This window comes from Anolis carolinensis, chromosome 1 (genome assembly GCF_035594765.1).
Source record: "Anolis carolinensis isolate JA03-04 chromosome 1, rAnoCar3.1.pri, whole genome shotgun sequence".
NCBI classification, from domain to species: Eukaryota; Metazoa; Chordata; class Lepidosauria; order Squamata; family Dactyloidae; genus Anolis; species Anolis carolinensis.
Genome location: NC_085841.1, coordinates 281,678,514 through 281,698,216, shown reverse-complemented (window position 1 = coordinate 281,698,216; position 19,703 = coordinate 281,678,514). Strand labels below are relative to the sequence as shown.

General features: G+C 40.0%; 1 protein-coding gene and 1 long non-coding RNA gene across 7 annotated transcripts in view; one reads left to right on the top strand and one right to left on the bottom strand.

The window, feature by feature from the left end:
- mpped2 (metallophosphoesterase domain containing 2) overlaps window positions 1-19,502 on the bottom strand; it is a 177,615-nt gene extending 158,113 nt beyond the window's left edge. Inside the window, exons 1-2 of one of the 4 annotated variants that reach the window (XM_008106423.3) lie at window positions 18,864-19,502; window positions 10,641-10,726 (exon numbers count right to left, since the gene is read on the bottom strand). In XM_008106423.3, the coding sequence (XP_008104630.1) occupies window positions 10,641-10,672 (32 nt within the window). In that variant the 5' untranslated portion in view covers window positions 10,673-10,726; window positions 18,864-19,502. Of the gene's footprint in view, window positions 1-10,482; window positions 10,727-17,236; window positions 17,374-18,863 lie in introns of those variants that run through there. The other 3 variants (XM_062980229.1, XM_016992821.2, XM_016992814.2) reach the window with 3 other exon arrangements.
- LOC107982745 (uncharacterized) overlaps window positions 17,494-19,703 on the top strand; it is a 159,480-nt gene continuing 157,270 nt past the window's right edge. For 2 of the 3 annotated variants that reach the window (XR_010006166.1, XR_010006157.1), the window contains exon 1: window positions 17,494-17,858. This is a non-coding gene — a long non-coding RNA (uncharacterized LOC107982745). Of the gene's footprint in view, window positions 18,238-19,703 lie in introns of all 3 variants that reach the window. The other variant, XR_010006173.1, reaches the window with a different exon arrangement.

The window sequence follows — 19,703 nt, the reverse complement described above, 5'->3', positions numbered from 1 at the left end:
TCTTTCTACAGGGTTCAGATAAAAACTCTATTTTAAAACTGGCCCTTTTTACGCAAAAAGCGCTGGCCATTCGTGAGAAGATGGAAGCTGAGAGCTGATACATTATTGCCATTAACAAAATCCAAACTTAAAATTTACTATGGACAAGACACTTGTTTTACTTATCCCTGTCCTTGTTCAAACTTTACCTTAGGAAATTACTAATTTTAACCTTTTTACTCTGTATTTGTCTAGGAGCGGGTTATTAGGCCGCAGGTCGGGATGTTTTGTATCTTTACATGGTTTTATTGTATGTATGCGTAAGTGTGTACGTATTGTATGTTTTACATGTTTTGATATGGTCAAAAGTGACTAATCAATAAAGAATTGTTGTTGTTGTTGTTGTTGTTGTTGTTGTAACTAAAACCAACTACAAAAGATAACCTAACCAATCACCTATTAATGCTATTTTATGGCATAAAGGAAGGATACAAATGGAGTAAGAAATAAATATCTGTAAAACATTGACTTGGAACATGAAAAATGAAAAATTCTCTTTCTTTTATCCTGAAATTCAATCACAGGCAGCAAAGGAACCAAACAGAAAAGCAAATCCAATGTGCAAGGAGATGCCTGTAAAGAATAGGTGTGGAAAACAATACTTAGGAAGAACTTGATAGGTAGAATTTCCTGTATTCCTCTCAAGGGAAGCAGCAATGCTAGGCTGCTGATGTAAAAACAGCACACCTTAGAGATGGCCTGGAGTTTCTCTCAGATATGGGCTAATGCCCATGGGGATTTTCTCCATCCCTGGAACTATCATGAATGAAGTATATTTTGGGAATATAGTAGTTGCTACTCACAACTAAATGAAGTGCGAGACTGAACTGTTGTGGGTAGCAACTACAGTAGAGTCTCACTTATCCAACACTCGCTTATCCAACGTTCTGGATTATCCAACGCATTTTTGTAGTCAATGTTTTCAATATATTGTGATATTTTGGTGCTAAATTCATAAATACAGTAATTACTACATAGCATTACTGCATATTGAACTACTTTTTCTGCCAAATTTGTTGTCTAACATGATGTTTTGGTGCTTCATTTGTAAAATCATAAACTAATTTGATATTTAATAGGCTTTTCCTTAATGCCTCCTTATTATCCAACATATTCGCTTATCCAACATTCTGCCGGCCCGTTTATGTTGGATAAGTGAGACTCTACTGTACTACATTCCTAAAAATTTACTGAGTTCCTTGTATCTAGAGAGATTGGGAAATGGGCTACAACTGAAACATATATACTTGAGGGCATCCCCCTGAAATTAATGGGGCTATGTTTCTAAAGTACACATAATCAGAATATTAAGAAGGCCCCAAAATACTTGCCATTCCAAGTGCTAAAATGCAGATGACAATATACATGGAGTGTGACTACTGACACATTTCAGACTGACTACAATTTAAATGTAGGGACTGACAGCCATGCATATTTTTATGTATAAATAGATAAGAGATGGATAACATCAGAGGCAAAGAAATACAACCTGAAGCACTATGAAATGTCTAGGTGCTTCTTTCTGTTGTTGCATGCCTTCAAGGAACTTCTGATTTATGCCAATGCCCAGGAGAACCTATCATTGGGGGGGAGGGGTTGAGACATATCTAGGGGAACAAAATTCCTATGAATTACAAGGGTCTATGCTTGTGTGTGTTCACCTTGAACGACCACAAATATTTTTTATTCAGTAGGAAGGAAAAACTTTCTCGTATTTGAGCAGAGATGTTCATGATCTGCAGACCACAACATGTTTTCACTCACCATCATACCAACCAGAATTCTTATTGCTCCCCTAAAATTAAGACCTTAACAAATAGGTGTGAGAGAGAGAGTACATGTATGTGCCATCAAGTCATCTGTTGATTTATAACGACTCTGAGAATCTTAGGCATAGAACCTTCAGCAATGGTTTTGCCAGCCTTTTCCCCTCAGATTTGTAGCCTACCTACAACACCTAGCATTCATTAGCAGTCTCCCATTAAAAAAAACAAGGGTTTATCCTGCTTAGCTCCAAGATCAGACAGGATCTGGTGCCTTATAGCTCCCTTTAAATATAGCATGATTTCAAAATTAAATTAAATTGAAAACTGCCTAAGAAAGATAAGTGGTATACTGTGAATAAATCAGGCTTCATCACAAATACCATCTTGGATATAATGTCATTTTTATTTGGGTAGCTTGGTTCATTGAGTTGCCGTTTCTTTGTTAAAGTAGTAGTAAACAAATTTTCCCCCAAAACCATTCTACAATTTGTCCTTGTTATCCACTGAAGTTTCCTTCCATGACCCCCTGTGGATGCCAAAATCCATGGATGCTCAAGTTGCACCAGTACAATGGCGTAGTGAAATGGTATCCCTTATATAATATTTTTTTAATATTTTCAAGCTGTGGATGGTTGAATTTGTGGATGCAGAATTTCTGAATACATCTGTAGCTAAAATGAGAAAGTAAAAATATCTTTGCTCTGTGCTGGTTTGATCCAAAACAAGAAAAAGAAGTGGAAGGAAGGAAATAATGCAGATGTACAATATCACACAGAACAAAAAATTCCTATTAATGAGAGGCGACTCATCTGCATGCCATGAAAACTCAGTCCAAGGAATGAACGGTCATGATCTTGGGCAAAATAGAATCAAACAGTGCTTAGGTAAAACAGAAGGTATAGCAGGTATATAGAGAAAGTGATGAGGCATGGGAGATCAGTATGTATTTATTTCCAGATCAGAGCATAGAGACCTGAAGAGAGATCAAGTTCCATTAGTGATTCTCTCTTAGGAAAAAAATACAGCACTGATTATCCATTTGAATGCACATATAAACTTCGGTTATATCCCTTTGGCGATTGTGGTGCAGAGCTCATATCTTCAACAGCCAATGTAGAAGATTTTGGGAAGACGTAGCCCCAGAGAAATAAAGGCCTACTATTAGTAGAAATCCTCTCAGAAGTTATGCACTTCTTCATCTTAACTTATAATCAAATTTTGTTTTAGTGTATAATGGGATGAGGGGGAAGTTATTCATGCAAGAAAGAACCATTTGAAAATGAAACTCCAATTTTAGAAAATGAAGCTGTGCTCAGAACACTTGGGAGAAATAAATCACCAGGAACAGATTGCATGCCAATAGAGCTACTTCAAGATACAGAGACCAAATCTACTCTAGTTCCAACTAAAACCTGTGAACAAATTAGGAAAACAATGCACTCAGTACACATCCCAATCCCCAAGAAAGTGACATCAGGGACTACATTAACCACAGGACTACTGCATTAATTTCCTATGCAAGAAAAATTATTTCCCAAATTCTGCAACATACTTTTACCACATATGGAGCAATAGATGCCAGGTATCCAAGCTGGCTTTGTTAAATGAAGTAACACTCACGAGGAATGTATTGCAAGCATACATGGAACAATGGAAAACAGAAGAATTTTTTTTCTAGTCAGGAGCAACTTGAGAAACGGCAAGTCACTTCTGGTGTGAGAAAATTGGCCGTCTGCAAGGACGATGTTTTGATTTTTTTTACCATCCTTGTAAGAGGCTTCTCTCATGTCCCTGCATGGAGATGGAGCTGATAGAGGGAGCTCACCCATGCTCTCCCCGGGTTGGATTTGAACTGGCAACCTTCAGGTTAGCAACCTAGCCTTCAAGTTGTCAGTGCTGCTGGCACAAGGGTTTAACCCACTGCACCACCGAGGGCTCCTATAGAAGAAAATCAACCTGTGCATTATAGATTATAGCAAAGCTGTTAATTGTGTAGACCATGAAAAAGTATGAATTGCTCTCAAAGAAATAGGTGTACAGTATCACAACATTGGAATGTCTTTACTCAGTACAAGAGGCTAGCATGAGAACAGAATACAGAAAAAATTGAATGGTTTCCGGGTGGTCAGAGTAAGGCAGGATGTATTTTGTCACCCTCTTTATTTAACCCATACACTGAACGTGCTATATGTAAAGTGGATTAGATTTGAAGAAAAAAGACTTGAAAACTAAAAGAAAGAACATCAATGATTTCAAATATGCAGATGACACTGTACTACTAGCAGAAAATAGGAAGGACTTGGAATGTTTACTGAAAAATGTCAAGGAATAAAGTACAAAAGTTTCTCTACCATGGCTCCGTCATTAATCGGAATGGAGAACACTAGGAACTACAACTATGAAGGAACTAAACATAATTGAATACTAAAGTTAGGATGGTCTTCCATCCTATTGGGTTTCCAATTTCCATATATGGTTATGTAAGTGGAACAGGGAAGAAAGCAAATAGGAAGAGAATCAACTCATTCAAAATATAGTGCTGGAGAAGAGTTCTACAGATATCATGGACTGCTAAAAAAAGTTATCAAAGCATCTTAGGGCAAATCAAACCCGAACTCTTACTAGAAGTGTCAGGTTTAGGTGAGTATGCGTAAACTTGACACATCACAAGAAGGCATAACTCAATATAAAAGGCAATCATGTTTGGTAAGTTAGGAGGCCACAGGAAAAGGGGAAGACTACCTTCAAGGTGGATTGACTCAGTCAAGGAAACCATGACCCTGAGTCAGAGGAGCTTAACAGAGATCAATTGCACTTTTCACAACTTCTAGCATCCCAGGGCAAAATTATTAGAACCAAACACATAGGTTTAACCATTTACTTCAATGTTTTTTTTTCATGTTGTACCCAACCTATAAATAAAGCAATACAAGCCAGGAAGGCCTTGGAAGTGTGAGATCCAATGCTCCAAAGAAACATCAAAATTCCTTTGAAGGCCATGTTGGCTTGTATTTTTAAAAAACTCTAAATGTTTTCAGAGCAATAAAGCAAACCAATAAAAAGATCTGACAGTTCAAACATCACTGATGCCATATATTTATTTATTTATTTACAGTATTTATATTCCGCCCTTCTCACCCCAAAGGGGACTCAGGGTGGATCACATTATATACATATAGGGCAAACATTCAATGCCCATATACACATAGAACCGAGACAGAGACAGACGCAGAGGCAATTTAACCTTCTCCTGAGGGGATGTTCGATTCTGGCCACAGGGGGGAGCAGCTGCTTCATCATCCACTGTGACGGCACTTCCTCATTCCAACGTCGTAAATTAGTTACATTTGCCTCCCCACTTTATAAGTGGTACCTTATTTCCTACTTGATAGATGCAACTATCTTTCGGGTTGCTAGGTCAGCAATGAGCAGGGGCTATTTTTTTATTTTTTTAATTGACAGGTGTTCACCCCATCACGGGCTGGCCTCAAACTCATGACCTCATGGTCAGAGTGATTTATTGCAGCAGGCTGCTCACCAGCCTGCGCCACATCCTGGCCCCTAATGTAGTCACTAATATAGTCACTAATGTTCTGTATATCTGTATTCCTCTGAGTTTTGTATTCTCTTTTCCCAAATCCTGTTACCAAATCTGAAAATGTAAAGCATCTGAAATCTTTGTATGTAGGGAAGACTTGATAGTGCAAATCTACAGAATACTTAGCTATGTGAAAGAATGTTCTCATGCAGACTGTTTTATTTTTATTAATTGTATCACTCTTCTTCCAAAAGGTTAAGGGAATCATTGGAATGAGCTTATCTCAGTTTACCATATATTCACAATGAGGCTATGCATAGGTTAAGCTAAAGGAGACTTGCTGATTCAACAAGCAAAAGGTTTTGTATTTAATTTACATTTCACCTTTCTCCTTGTTAAACATCCAAGACAATCAGCTTACAATTTTAGGGAGAGGGCTTTCTCTCAATCCCACTGGTAAGGTTCAGGATGGAGCCTTCTTGGTAGGACTCCCTGCCCCAGGGAACAAGGCAGGACTCCTCCCTGCATTCTTTTCTACCGGGGACAAGGACCGTTTTATTTAAACAGGCCTATGGCTTTTAATTGCAAATAGCAAATGAATCTTTTCATAGGGTATGCTATATTTTTGTCATTAGAGTTCTTGGAATGTGTTTTAAACCATTTTAAATTTGGATTTTCTGTTTAATGTTTTAAAGGACTGTTATATATATTGTTTCAGCTTTATTTTGTATTAACTCACACTGCAAGTCACCTTGGGTTCCATAGCAGAGAAAGGCAAGATATAGCATACATACTCATATATAAATCAACTTCATTCATAGATTGAGAGCAGATTATGGGGACAAAATTAGGGACTTTCATATGAGTGCTGGAAAAGTTGGGGATCTTTCCATGGAAAGAGAAAAACCTGAGTGCCACCTCAGAGGTGCCAATGATACTTTCACCACTCTGTTTAGATAAGGGGATGGGTGCTTTTAAAATAAAAGTTAAGGTATACTACTCTTATTTAAAAAGCCAACTATTTATTTGAACTGAGTGGCAAAAAAGCCTAGATTGTCCCAGGAGAACCTTTTAAAAAGCACTAACTCCCTTTACTCACTCAGTACACTACTACTACTACTACTACTACTACGACTTACAGCAAGCTGGTAGACTGCATTTTCTGGATGGGTGACAAGTTATGCAAGCCTGTTCAAGTGAACCTCAATTCCAGTTCAAATCCAAAATTGAAACTATTATACTTTCTCATGTATTATGCTGTATTATATCATATTATATTTTAATCATCGTATTACTTTTGTGATCTTATGGAGCCAGGGTAGTTTGTAAAATTTATTTCTAAAACACCCTTTCAGGACTATGGTTGCAAGAAATACTCAGATGTGGTTCCTTCATCTGAAAGGTAGCTCTCAGCATCTGATATTTGTTAGCAGCCTCTCATACAAGTACTAACCAGAGATGATCTTGCTTAGCTTCCAAGATGACAAGATCTGGTGCCTTTAAAGTGTTTAAGCCCTGGACCATGGGCATGCATTCTGAATAATTAAATAACTAAAAATGAATAAATTCTGCCCATAAAGAGAAAAAATATGCCTGTCTTTTAAAAAAATCTAACTTATAGTGAAATTCAGTTGACAAAGAAATTGTTAAACAATCTAAAAGAGAAAGAAATATTTAGGACATTGGGAAATCAGTTCAAAGAGTTCTACAATTAGAATGCAAGTCTTCTTTTAATTCAATACCACACAATATCACAACCTTCAAATAATTTCTGAAGTGTCTTGAAGGGTGGTGCTGCTAGTGCAGAATTTAGGGATTAGCTGTACATTATTTTTAAATCTGTCTAATAAAAATTTGACACTCCTTCTCAGTTGTTTTCCTTTTCTATAAAATAAAAACTCCCACCTCAACACTTGCTAGCACCATGGCCATATCATGGAAACATCCAAACTCTCCAGTTACTGAAAAGTGGCTTATTTTTTCTCAGTTCTCTTTATAGGTAGAACATACCCACTTTGGGGGTTGCTGTGTAACTTATATTTTGCACAAGATGCCACTGAAATGACAGAATAACAAAACAAAACCAAGTAAAAGGACCACAAAATATCTACATAACAAGAACACACGATGAAAACATTGAAATAGCTACAAATTTTATAAACACTGGCTCAGTCATTAATCAAAATGAAGACTATAGTCAAGAAATCAAAAAAGGCTAGGACTTGGAAGGGAAGCTATGAAAGAACTGGAAAAGAGGAAGGCGGACACATTACAGATGCCCTGATTCAAAAGTTACAGGGTTTTATTTGCCAAACCTAAACAGGGTGTTTACTTGCTAGAACTTCTAGAGATCTCATTCATAAAGCCGACATCAGTCAAAGCAGACAACAACAACTGCAACCAAAAACAACACTGTAGACGCCTTATTTTCAATACAAAACTGTGGGAGAAAAGCCTCAACCCTTCCATGAGAAACTATTTTCTCTGCTGAATTCACACCTCACTGACCAAACCCTCATAGGGCTTTAGTAGCATTCTTTCCAAACATAAAGCTGGAACTACATATAAGAAAATGCAGCTTTTGCAACAGTTGATGAAGTACAACAGGGCCACCACATACACACACACTGCCTACTTATTTAAAAGCTCTGTTATACACGCCAGTATCCTACTCAAGAAGAAAAAAACATTATTATATGTGCATTTTAGTTCAAACATCATAGCAAGCCAAAGTTGGCAAGGACTGGATCAAAATGTAAGCCAAGTGCACTCTCCTACACATAAGTTGCACAACATCTGATTCTGAATTTATAATGGCAACTGCATTATATACATAACTCAACCACTCATCTTGGCGTAGCCTCCTGAAATGCATAGGACACACACTGTGCAATACTTGCTAAGACTCAATACTCAATAAACAGCAAAATATTTCATGTCTATACTTGAAACTGCAGAGATACTTCATCTAAAATATAGTTAGTAATGTTGCACTCATGGATACATAGATATAATTCTATCCATATTTTTAGAAACACAATTAAATCTCAAATGCAACACTCTCCCTCCTATCTGTCATCTTCCATGGTACTGCGGAGAGGCTTTCCTAGCCTCATGAAGCAGATGTCTACGGCATGGTAGTGCTGCAGGAAGGAGAAATAATTTTTCCCTCCCACTTTCAAAGTGTGAATAGCTTCTTCAGGCAGAAGCCCATTCTTAGAAACTGACCCAGGTGATTTTTAGTCGGTAACTTATTATCAACAGAGGTTATCTAAATCCACTTCATGATGTCAGGACCCTATGTTTTCTCTTTGGCCAATTTCCACTGTTGAAAAAGACAAACTCCACCTGTCATATCCAAAAATATTGCAGAAGACGTTGAGTATTATGTACTGTATTTGAATAAAGAAAATAGACTGAGGGTCAGGTGCAACAACCAGCTGAACAATATTTGTTATAGTAATGGCCTTAGATTCTACCCCCCCCCCCCTATTTCATCATTACATAAGCCATGTGAAAGGGCAAACTTGAAAAGCTTCCAGCCTTTTTAGTTTTGAACTATATTCCCGGGTACCCCTACCATACATATGTACTCAACATTAGACCACATTTAAAATTCACAGAACTTTCATGGAGGCTTTTGAACATCCTGCCCTAACTGAACACTTCTTGAGTCATGATCATTTATTTTACTTCTGTTACTGTTTCACTATATTACTTAAGTGATTAAACATGTGTACATGTTGCCTTTTCAATCTGCTTAATAAAGAGCTCTGCACAATTTGAGGGCTAGCACATTACTCCCCATTCAATAAAAGTTGGTTGGAAAAAGGAAAATCACCTCATCTAATATTCTGTATCTTATAGCAAAGACAGTTCAATGTAACAACATGTCTTAGAAATCATACTAGATAAAAACTGAATGAATAAAATACCACATCCGCTTTGGATCAATATAAAGTCAAAAGCTGCCCGTTTTATCATTTAACTTACCTGTCAGACCATTAGGAGAAAAAAAGTATTAACTAAAAATAGCTGATAAAAAATCAAATCCCTGACAATATATTATCTGGGGAAAAATAGTGAAGAAGTCATGGGAAGGAAATCTAGATTTTAATAATTCACTTAGTTCTTTAAAAACTGTTTATGTGTGCACAAACACTTTACCTCTATAAAGTCCTGCCTAGCATCATCTGAGCTCACAAAAAACACGATACCAAAACATAGCAGGCTGGGCAAAGGCGCCTTTTGCTCTGCCTTTGTTGGTTAAAGTTCAGGCCATAAACATTATTTTAATGCAGCATTTGTATTTCTTGGGGCTAACAGTTCAGCAGTCTCGAAATCCTTTGTCTTCCTCCTTGTAAGAGGAATGCAGCATGCGGCACACACTCCCCTTACAACAAGAAGGACAAAGGATTCAGTGATCAGGAGACAATTAGTCCCAATTAGGCCTATTTCGCAGCTGAGTGCAGAAGGGTGGAGGAAGGGTGCTCACATTTTCAAGAAATATGTCCCTTTGGCAAGTTTCAGTGAAATCAATAAGCTACAAGTCTGCTAGGAGGCATTCAGCTCACAAAATGACACCGAGGCTTCACCAAGCCCCTGACAGTTGGACTCCCCACTGAACTAATTTGCCTGATTAACCATGCAACAAATTTGGGAGGGGGGATTGTCACCTAATTTATAGTGGAGGAAAGCAATAATTCCAGAACTGCCACGTTTGCCATCAGCGCATGGATAAGGATTTCCAAACCACAATTCATGCAATCTTTGTGTGAACATTCCTACTGTGTTTTGAAAAGTTTTTTCTAAGACATTTAAGAAGTTTGAAAATATTATCACAATAAATGTTAAAAGAATGGCAACTTTTTTAAAAAAATGGTTCTTGGGTTTTTTTACCCTCACTGTGTTAAACCGCTGGGTTAACACTCTGAAGCAACTGTCCTGTTCCAGGATCTAAGTGCGGGGGGAACGGGGGGAGACACTTCACCTTGATTTGCCTTCCAAATATGTACAAGGGCAGCCAAATTATGTGAACAAAAGGCAAGTAAAATTTATGGCATTCCATCTGGTGAGATCCAATTGCAAAATGATTAAGTAACGTTCAAAAATCAAGGTGAATGCACTCATGTTACTTACATGTGTACATGTGGAGGCTGGAACCTGCTCTGGTTAATGTTGTAATGTGTGAACGCCTGGGTTGGATTTGAACTGTATTCATCCACTGAAATGGTAACTTTGCCTTGTGAAGGAATTCCATGAGCCATGCTTCCTCTTTATAGACATGAGCAACTTACAACTTTCCAGAGCAAAGGACGGAGGTGGGCATTGTGTTTCAGCCAACGTTGTAACTTAGAGATGTCCTCATGAACTCTGCAGACGTCTAGAAAAATACAGAGAAATGTGTAAATGTGAAGCTCCTTTTAGGAACTGGGTTCAACCAAGATTGTCATGATATCCAAATAAAATGCACACTACATCAATATTAATAACAACCATGTTCTAGGAATATCAACTTGTGTGTAGACAAAACACCACATTTTGGTGACAGCAAGGCGATGATCGTAATAATTATAAATCTAATGGGAATCAATGATGGTGTTTTCTGGAAGTAATACCCTAAATAACATTATCTGGTTTAGTATATTGGTTTACATATCACAGTTAGGAATAATAAAATACTATGATTATGTTGAAATTAGTTTATTGGAGTATTTGCAAAAATGTAAAGGGAATAGGATATAATTTCCATATATCGGACACAAATGACTATACCTCAAAGATCAGTATTTTTAGAATGCATATATCAAGGGCTTAATTTCCTTTTGCTGAAGTATAAATGTTGCTCAACTTCACTGACTGACTCACCCTCTGCATTACTTATCAGTTCCATTTCTAGTTGAGAAAAACTTAATTCATTACAACTAGTTGAACATTGTGTTTCACGAAAGGATTAATTACAGTACAACAACTCAGACAACTATAGATAAGTGGGTGAGTTGTATGGAAAATTTTACAGGGAAAAATACAGCACTGGATTTTTTCCCCAGGAACCTTTCTGCTGGTTTGCACCACACATCTTTGAGGAATAATAAAAAAAACTCAGTGGGAATTATACATGTAAGATACCACAGAATAGTAAAGAAATAGAACTGCATAACATGCAAGAGGTCGGGTCTGTCCACTGCCTGACTGAACATGAATACTCTGTGGCACAACTCTTTACTCCAGCTAATTCTTATGCTGAAATACTATTGTTTTATTTTCATGTGTTTCAAGACATTAGGAGTTTTCTTAAAGTCTTAATTTTTGCCCCAACTACTCTAAATGAATAATTGGCAGGGCTATGCACTATCTTAAAGAAGGACTTTCTGAATTTTTCTTAACCCATAAAACTTAGAACACCTTTTATCAACTATGACTTTCATTCCTCCTCTCATTTCTCCTCCAAACATTTTCATTTTGCACATATTTTCAAATTGCCTGTGACTTATGGTGACCCCATGAATTTCATAGAATTTTATTGGGTATGGAAGACTCAGAAAGGGTTTTGACGGTTCCTTCTTCTTAAATGTGGCCATTAGGACCTGGTATCAATTATGGTCTTCCATCCAAGTACCAATCAGGTCTAACCCTGTTCAGTTTCCAAGATCAGACAGCATTTGGTGCCTTTTGTCAATTCTCATTCAAGTGTATAAAAGGCAGGTCCTTCTATTACTAGAATGCACTGCAACAAATATTCCAATTAATTAATCTCAAAGTATTTAACACAAAGTTGATATTGTAGCAAAGTTACAATGTACCAGAATTCATCATTTCATGAGGTCAACCCTCACATAATCAAGGATATGATATAAATCGATCACATGGCCACACTTACAATAGTTCCAGCTATTACACCTCAAAGTGTGCATAAAACAGCAACTAAAATAATCAAAATGTGGGAGCAGATTCTGTACAAGGAAAAAGCTAACAAGGCTGAAGTGTTCTGATGTGGGGGACGCTGATAACTACATTGAATCCAAGGTTTTAGATAGAACATGGTGAAATGTATAAAAAATTGTAAGAACTATTTTCTCCCTACTTCTATAATACTGGAATTCAGGGTCACTCAACAAAATCAATTGACAGTACATTGAAAACAGTCACAAGTTACTGATTCTGAACAAACTACATTCCTTGACTAACAGAATTCACAATAAAATGTAGTCACGGATTTAACAGCATTTTTTAAAAACTAGCTAGATAAGATTATGTTTATCAACTACTAGCAACTTTAAACCTTAAACAAAGCATCCACATTCAGAAGATGTGTGCCGTCTATATATCAGATTAAGGGGAGAAACACAGCAACTACCAACATCATGGGTATCACCATTGTGGCCCTAATGTAAGCACCCAGAAGGATTCAGCAACTTTTTCTTTAAAATGAATGCTGGCCTAGATAAGAACTTGGTAAAGTCCATCCAAATGGACTCCCTTTTCTGTTATTCCTCCCAACTCCATCCACTCTTCATTTCATTAAAGAGCCTGTAGAACAGGCAGCCGGGGGGGGGGGGGGGGGGAATCACCTAGGGCCCTTCCACACAGCCATATAACCCAGAATATCAAGGCAGAAAATCCCACAATATCTGCTTTGAACTGGGTTATCTGAGTTCACACAGCCATATATTCCAGTTCAAAGCAGATATTGTGGGATTTCCTGCCTTGATATTCTGAGTTGTATGGCTGTGTAGAAGGGCCCTTAGTGTCTCATTCCTTGTTTCTTTCAAAGAACTATTTATCCTAAGCAAGCATTTACACTTTACACTCAAATAAAAACTTATTTATTGCTGTGTGTTAAAATATTTTCATTGTTTCAGCTGAACTAAATATTCTACTCAATTATTTCACTTATATTTCTTCATTTTATATATACTTGCTAAGGCTGACATGGAATTACTTGGTGGCTAATGGCTACGAAGCATTTCTAATCATCACATTATGCTAACTAGTATTATCTTGCCCAAATTTTTCCAAATAATAATGATTTAAAACATTTCTTCTAACTTCAAAATGTATAGAGTTGAGACATCAAAAAGCTGCTGTCCTGAAGTGCGCACTATCCACACTTCCCATATGTCTTGTATATTTCATCATATAATAAAATGTATTAGACTGGCTCCAACTGAGTGGTGAAGGCCAATGCATTACGTTGTATTTTTTTCTCCTTGCAAATATACTGTATTAGGTTTACTCGTAAAGAGAATTTGTTCCATCACACGTAAATTCAAGTATGTGGCACACATTTGCATTTAGGCAAGTGTGTGCCTGGGCAATATGAACACTTGCTGGGTACAAAATTCTAGAAAAGAGCCTTCCAAAAGGCAGATGGGCTCACATAGGTGATTTATTTTATTATTTTACAACCTCAGGCCTATGTATTCTTCCATATGTTGGGCAGGTTAAAGAATCTCACAACTTCCTTTCCAGGAATTAAGAGTCGGGCTTTGTTTTCCACTGCAGGTTAATGGGAAAAAAGCTGATGAAAGAAAGTTAAGATCTTGCCCTTATGTATTAGTGGATTTCAGAAACAATGTTCTTGGTCTTTGCCTCAATCTCTGACTTGGTATAAACATACACATAATAGAGCAGAGAATGAAATTGCCAGAATAAGATACACGAGTCAAATCTTTGCCCAGTTTGTGGTGTAGGATAACTGCCTACAAATTGTAATGGAGCTTCCATATCAAGTTTGCAGCTGTTTCCTTAATTTCCCCCACAATTATATTTTACTGTTATTTTGCATAACAGTAAAACACAACACCTGCTTCCAATTGCAGTTCTGTTGTGAAGACTGTAATTCTCTTTTGAGATACTAACTGCGAAGACAGTGTGCAGTGAGGAACTGCATAATTGCACTGCACTGAAGAGTAAATACAAATGAAAACATCTTCTCGGCAGAGAAATGAGTGTCATTAAAAAACGAATGTTAGCCCTCAGAGCTTAGGGATTGGGGGCGGGGGAGACTCACTTTGTAGTATGAGAATTTTAGGCAGAGTTGAAATGGTATGGCCATATTTTTTTCCTTGCCCAAAGCAAATTCTATTGGATAGAAGGCAATGTGAACTAAACACAATCTCATCTCTTTGTTCATCCTAAAAAAAAAAAAGAATACTGTACTAAACTATATTTACATCAATCCACTACAAGCAAAAAGGCGGGGACCTAATTTATAGCCACAGAATTTACAAGCAGCAACCAACTTTGCAGAGAATATTGTGTCTATATTAAATATATGCATAGTATAACATTCAAAACTCTTTAAGAAAAAATGAACTAATTTAAAGTCAAAGAATATTGATCCGCCTTTGAAGTTAAATTTCTCCAGTACATTTAAATATGAAATACTGTGCAACCATTCTAAACCCACATAGCTTTCTATATACAAATAACTTTTAGAATGTCAATCAGTGACTAGCAAACTAGTAAATAAAGGTCATATATTATGTCTGAGCAGACTGCTTTTATTAATTTGCCTTTTATTTTATTATCCATTTTATTAATTTGCCTTTAATGTTTTTTAGTGCAGCCAGACTGCTTTCATATCAGAAGTGCCTGATTATAATCTGCTTTAATGAAGAGCTCTTTGAAGAAAATGTAAAGACAGAAGCCGAGTACTTCAAAACTTTCGCAAATTTATATTAGCCGCCCCATGAGGACTTGTGTCCCTCCTCTGCTAGTCTTCTCTTGATAAAAGTCTGAGAAAGTTGTGTACATGCACACAAGAAAATACTGACTACCTTACCACTCATTTTAACATTATGACAGTGAGAAAAATGTGTATATAACATCATATACATAAATATAACACTCAGGATTGCCTTGGAATGAGTGTGCACCTTGTAGGAATACAATCAGTTATCTATACAATGGCAAACTATCACAAAGACATTCAGTCTATAAAAGATAAAAAGCAGGACTGCTTTATTTCTTGCTCACGACAAAAAGCACTGTGCACATTTCTGACAACACTACATCACCATTTTTTTCAATGACAAGAACACTGTTATGTCCTCACAGTAAAGCAAAGAAAACTAAATACCAAGCACACCTTACACACTATAAAGGAAACAGATACTAACAGCCATGTGGAGAATGAAGAAACCATCACTTTCTTCCATCATATGAAGTATTAGGGGTTGTTGGAATTTTTTTTACTTTTAACTAGTCTTACTTGGACAAAATAGAGATGTTCCCAAAGATTTTTATTTTAAAAATGTACAGTTAAGTAAGATACTAATACTAGAGCCTCTTCACAGGTTTCTGTCAGGTGTTGTACTCTTTTTAATAGCTCAAAATAATGGATACAAAGTACACACCCATTCCTGTTGATCTGAATTAACTCCTGCTGTTTTCAATGGGGTGTACCATTGTGGATTTTTAAAAAAAGTTTTATGACTGAAGCCTAAAATAAATATTAGCCAGTTAAGATATAACTCTTCCCTGTGAGTAAAGCATCACTGAACTTTTCTGACAAGACTTGTATCAGAACAAGCATTCAACCCTTTAAATTGAACCCACACAGCGGTGTGCAGAATGTACACAGCACTTACTTGAAGTGTTTTCTAGTACAAATTTGTCTCCTCTGCAACCATGTACAATGTGATCTTAGATAAATCAGAACTTAATAATAATAATTCCAAACTAAAGCAAAAATGTTAAACATTCAACGCTAGTACAAAACCCAATAAACAATGTACTTATCCTTGCTTGTGTCCATTCAACCTAGTATTGAGTGTATGGAATGTATGAATAAATACATATGCATGCATAAACACAAATGTGTGTTACATACATACATATGCATAACACACATACATATGTGTGTGTGCATACTTTTTAGCCTTTTTAGCACAAATTTGCCTTATTTTTTAGACTGGAACTTCAACCCTGCTTATATCTACTTGACCTAGTATCTAGCAAATTGTGGGTGTATATGTAGCTATGCATCTATTTGTGTGCGCTTCAATGCTTAAATGCAAGTACAGTAGAGTCTCGCTTATCCAAGCTAAACTGGCCAGCAGAAGCTTGGATAAGCGAATATCTTGGATAATAAGGAGGGATTAAGGAAAAGCCTATTAAACATCAAATTAGGTTATGATTTTACAAATTAAGCACCAAAACATCATGTTATACAACAAATTTGACAGAAAAAGTAGTTCCATATGCAGTAATGCTATGTAGTAATTACTGTATTTACGAATTTAGCACCAAAATATCATGATACAGTGAAAACATTGACTACAAAAATGCATTGGATAATCCAGAATGTTGGATAAGCGAGTGTTGGATAAGTGAGACTCTACTGTATATGTATGGCACACACAAATATACTTGCATTTCTGATAATACTGTATCACTAAACCTTTTCAATGACAAGAATGCTGTTATGTCTCACAACAAAGCAAAGGAAACTAAAGACCAAACACGCCATTTATATAGAGCAGCCATGGGCAAACTTTGGCCCTCCAGATGTTTTGGGCTCCAATTCCCACAATTCCTAACAGCCTACCGGCTGTTAGGAATTGTGGGAGTTGGAGCCCAAAACACCTGGAGGGCCAAAGTTTGTCCCTGGCTGATATAGAGTCAGAGGGAAAGGTAACTGCAGGTAAGACGGGGATGACAAAAAGTTCTATCAAATTCATGTTGATCCTCCCTTTTGAAAAAAATCAGCTCTCCAACACCTGTTACAAATGTCACCAGCCTGACTTCCATTCATTAAAAAAAGCCTGCGTCCCACATCTACACACTTGTGAAAAGCCTGAAAGCAACCCCATCCATCCCTGTGCTGCAAGGCTCCCTCTCCCCTCCAGCCCAGAGGGCTCCCCAGAGAGGCTGTGCTGCTCACTACCTCCTCGCAGCCTGGCAAGTGTCCCTTCGTGGCCGTGGAGAGCCGCGCCTGGTCCACTCTCTCCTCCGGCCCACGCTCCTGGTAAAGGTGGCTGCCCTCCTCTGGATCCTGGCAGGGTGCTGGGGGTTTGCCTCCCTCCTTCCCTCCCGCTCTCTCTCTCTTTCCTTCCTCCCTCCCTCTCTCCCACCCTTCCCCCTCCCTCTTGCAATGATTGATCACAATCAGCGGCCAATGGCTTTGACACCCCACCACCCTGCCTTCCCCCTCCTCCCCTCCCAATCTAGCATTCCCCCATTTTCACCCGCCTCGCGCCATTCATCTCCCCGCAAGTGGCATCCAAACCCCATTCTCCATCCCCCCGCTTTTGGGAGGGGAGGGGAGGGGAGGGGGGCTTGGCGGCGCGCGCGGAAACTTTCCATCTCCCCTTTTTCCCCGACCAAGACCCAGGCGGCCCTTTCCTTTCCTCCCCAGACACGCCAGACCACACCACCCCCCTTCAGCCCCTTTTCCCGCTTCGCTCCGACCCCTCGCAAGAGGTCGGGCTTGGAGGGGAAGGGAAAAGGGAAGGCGCCCTTCGAGGAAGAGGAGCAGGAGGAAAGGAAGGAGAGCCGCCGGGGAAGGGGTGAGCTATGCCGCCCTCTCGCCGCCTTTCCTGGGTTCTTTTCTTCGCCTCGTCCTCCCCCGCGAAATGCCCTCCAAGGTTCCCCAGGGCTCTTTAGGCCTCGCCCGGGGGGGGGGGGGAGATGGAGGGCGAGCCTTTCTGCTCTCGGGGCAGGTTTAGCGGGCTGCGAATGGAGCCGTCAGGCGGGACGAAGAGGCCAGGGAAAGTCTCTGGCTGGGAGGCGAGACTTTTTGTTTTGTGTGATTTGTGCGCGCCCCCCCCCCCTTTCGGAAGAGGTGACTTGAGCAAATGCTCTTTGGCAAGGCAAGGCGAAGAGGGGAGGCTGGGGAGAGGGCTCTTCCGCCAGCCTCTCCTCCTCCTCTCCAGCCACACGTTGCAGGTTGGCTTCTCTCTCTCTCTCTCTCTCTATCTATCTCTCACTCCCTCCCCCCCGGGCTTTCCTTAAATGCGAGCTGTACTTTGCATTTGACTCCTTGGCTCTGGCGTGTTCGCCCAGCCAAAGCTGCAGCCCCAACACAATGCTTGCTGCTCTCTCGCGCTCTCTCTGGCTTGGCCTACCCTCCGCCTCCTCCTCCGGTCGTGCTCTAACATTATAACCCCGATCACCCGAGCGATCAGTGTGCGAGCGAGTCAACAGCCTGCCAAACCCGCCGCCGCCAAACCAAGTCCCCTGAAAAACACCCGGCACCCCCTTCCCTCCCCCGGTGAGAAATCCACACAGAAGCGAGGCCGAAGAGGAGGAGAGATGGGGGGCACGGGAATTTGGGGGTGGGGGGGGGGGGGTAGAGAGACAGAGTGAAGAAGAGAAAGCGATCCTCGGACCCGAAGCCCGCCTCCGCAGCCCTCTTCCTTCCCATCCGCGGCGCCTGCTCCGCTTGCCCTCTCGGCTCCCTCGCCTCTGACAAGGCACCTCTAACCCAGGGCTTTGTGTGCGGCGAGGAGTCAGTGCCCCTCTCGCTCTCTCTCCCCCTGCTCGCCATCTCTCTCTTTCTCCGCGGGATTTACCTTCGCTCCTTCTTCTTTTTTTGAATAACAACAACAATATTGGGAAAGGGAGAATCCTGGCCGCGGCTGGGTCTTCCCGAGGATGTCTTCAGTGCTGAGGAAGGAGCCGATCCATGAGGGCAGAGCGAGGCGGAGGTGAAGCCGTGCCGAGGAGGAGCCGCTTGGCCGCCGGAGAAGAGGCGGAGGAGGCGAAGGCTTGGCAGGGAGGGCAGCACCTTCGACCCCCGAGGGCCTCCGCAGTGCAAAGGAGAGCCTGGCAGAGAGGGAGGGAGGGAGGGAGGGAGGAAGCAAGGAAGGAAGGGCTGGGAGGGGGAAGAAAGGAGAGGAGCCTGGGCCGGGGAGAAAGAAACACAGAAAGAGAGCGAGGGCGAAAGGGGAGCCAAGAAGGAAGAGAAGCGGTGCAGTGAGCGAAGACTGCCACTGGGGTCAGAGAGCAGAGCACCAGGAAACAGGGCGGCCAAGGCGCCCTCCTCTCTCTCTCTCGCTCACACTCACACACTCACAAATGCACCCCAGAGCTCCTCCTTGCCGCTCCTTCTGACTTCCCCCTCGCCAAAAAGACAGAAGAATAGCTCCTTTCCAGTTCTGCTGGGGAAAAAAAATCTACCCCCTGAAAGAATGCTAGGCACAGGAGGCAGGAAAGCCCTGTATATTGTGCGCCATGCCCATCCTCGAGATCCCTCTGTTTCTTTCAGACACGTGAGGCTGGCGCCATCCTCAACACATTCATTAAAGGGTACTCGTGGTAGAACACAGTCGCCTCCTGTTTTGAGGAAGCAGGTAGATTAGACACAAATGTGGCAACGTGCATACGCTTTGGGAAACGCTCTCCAAGCCTAA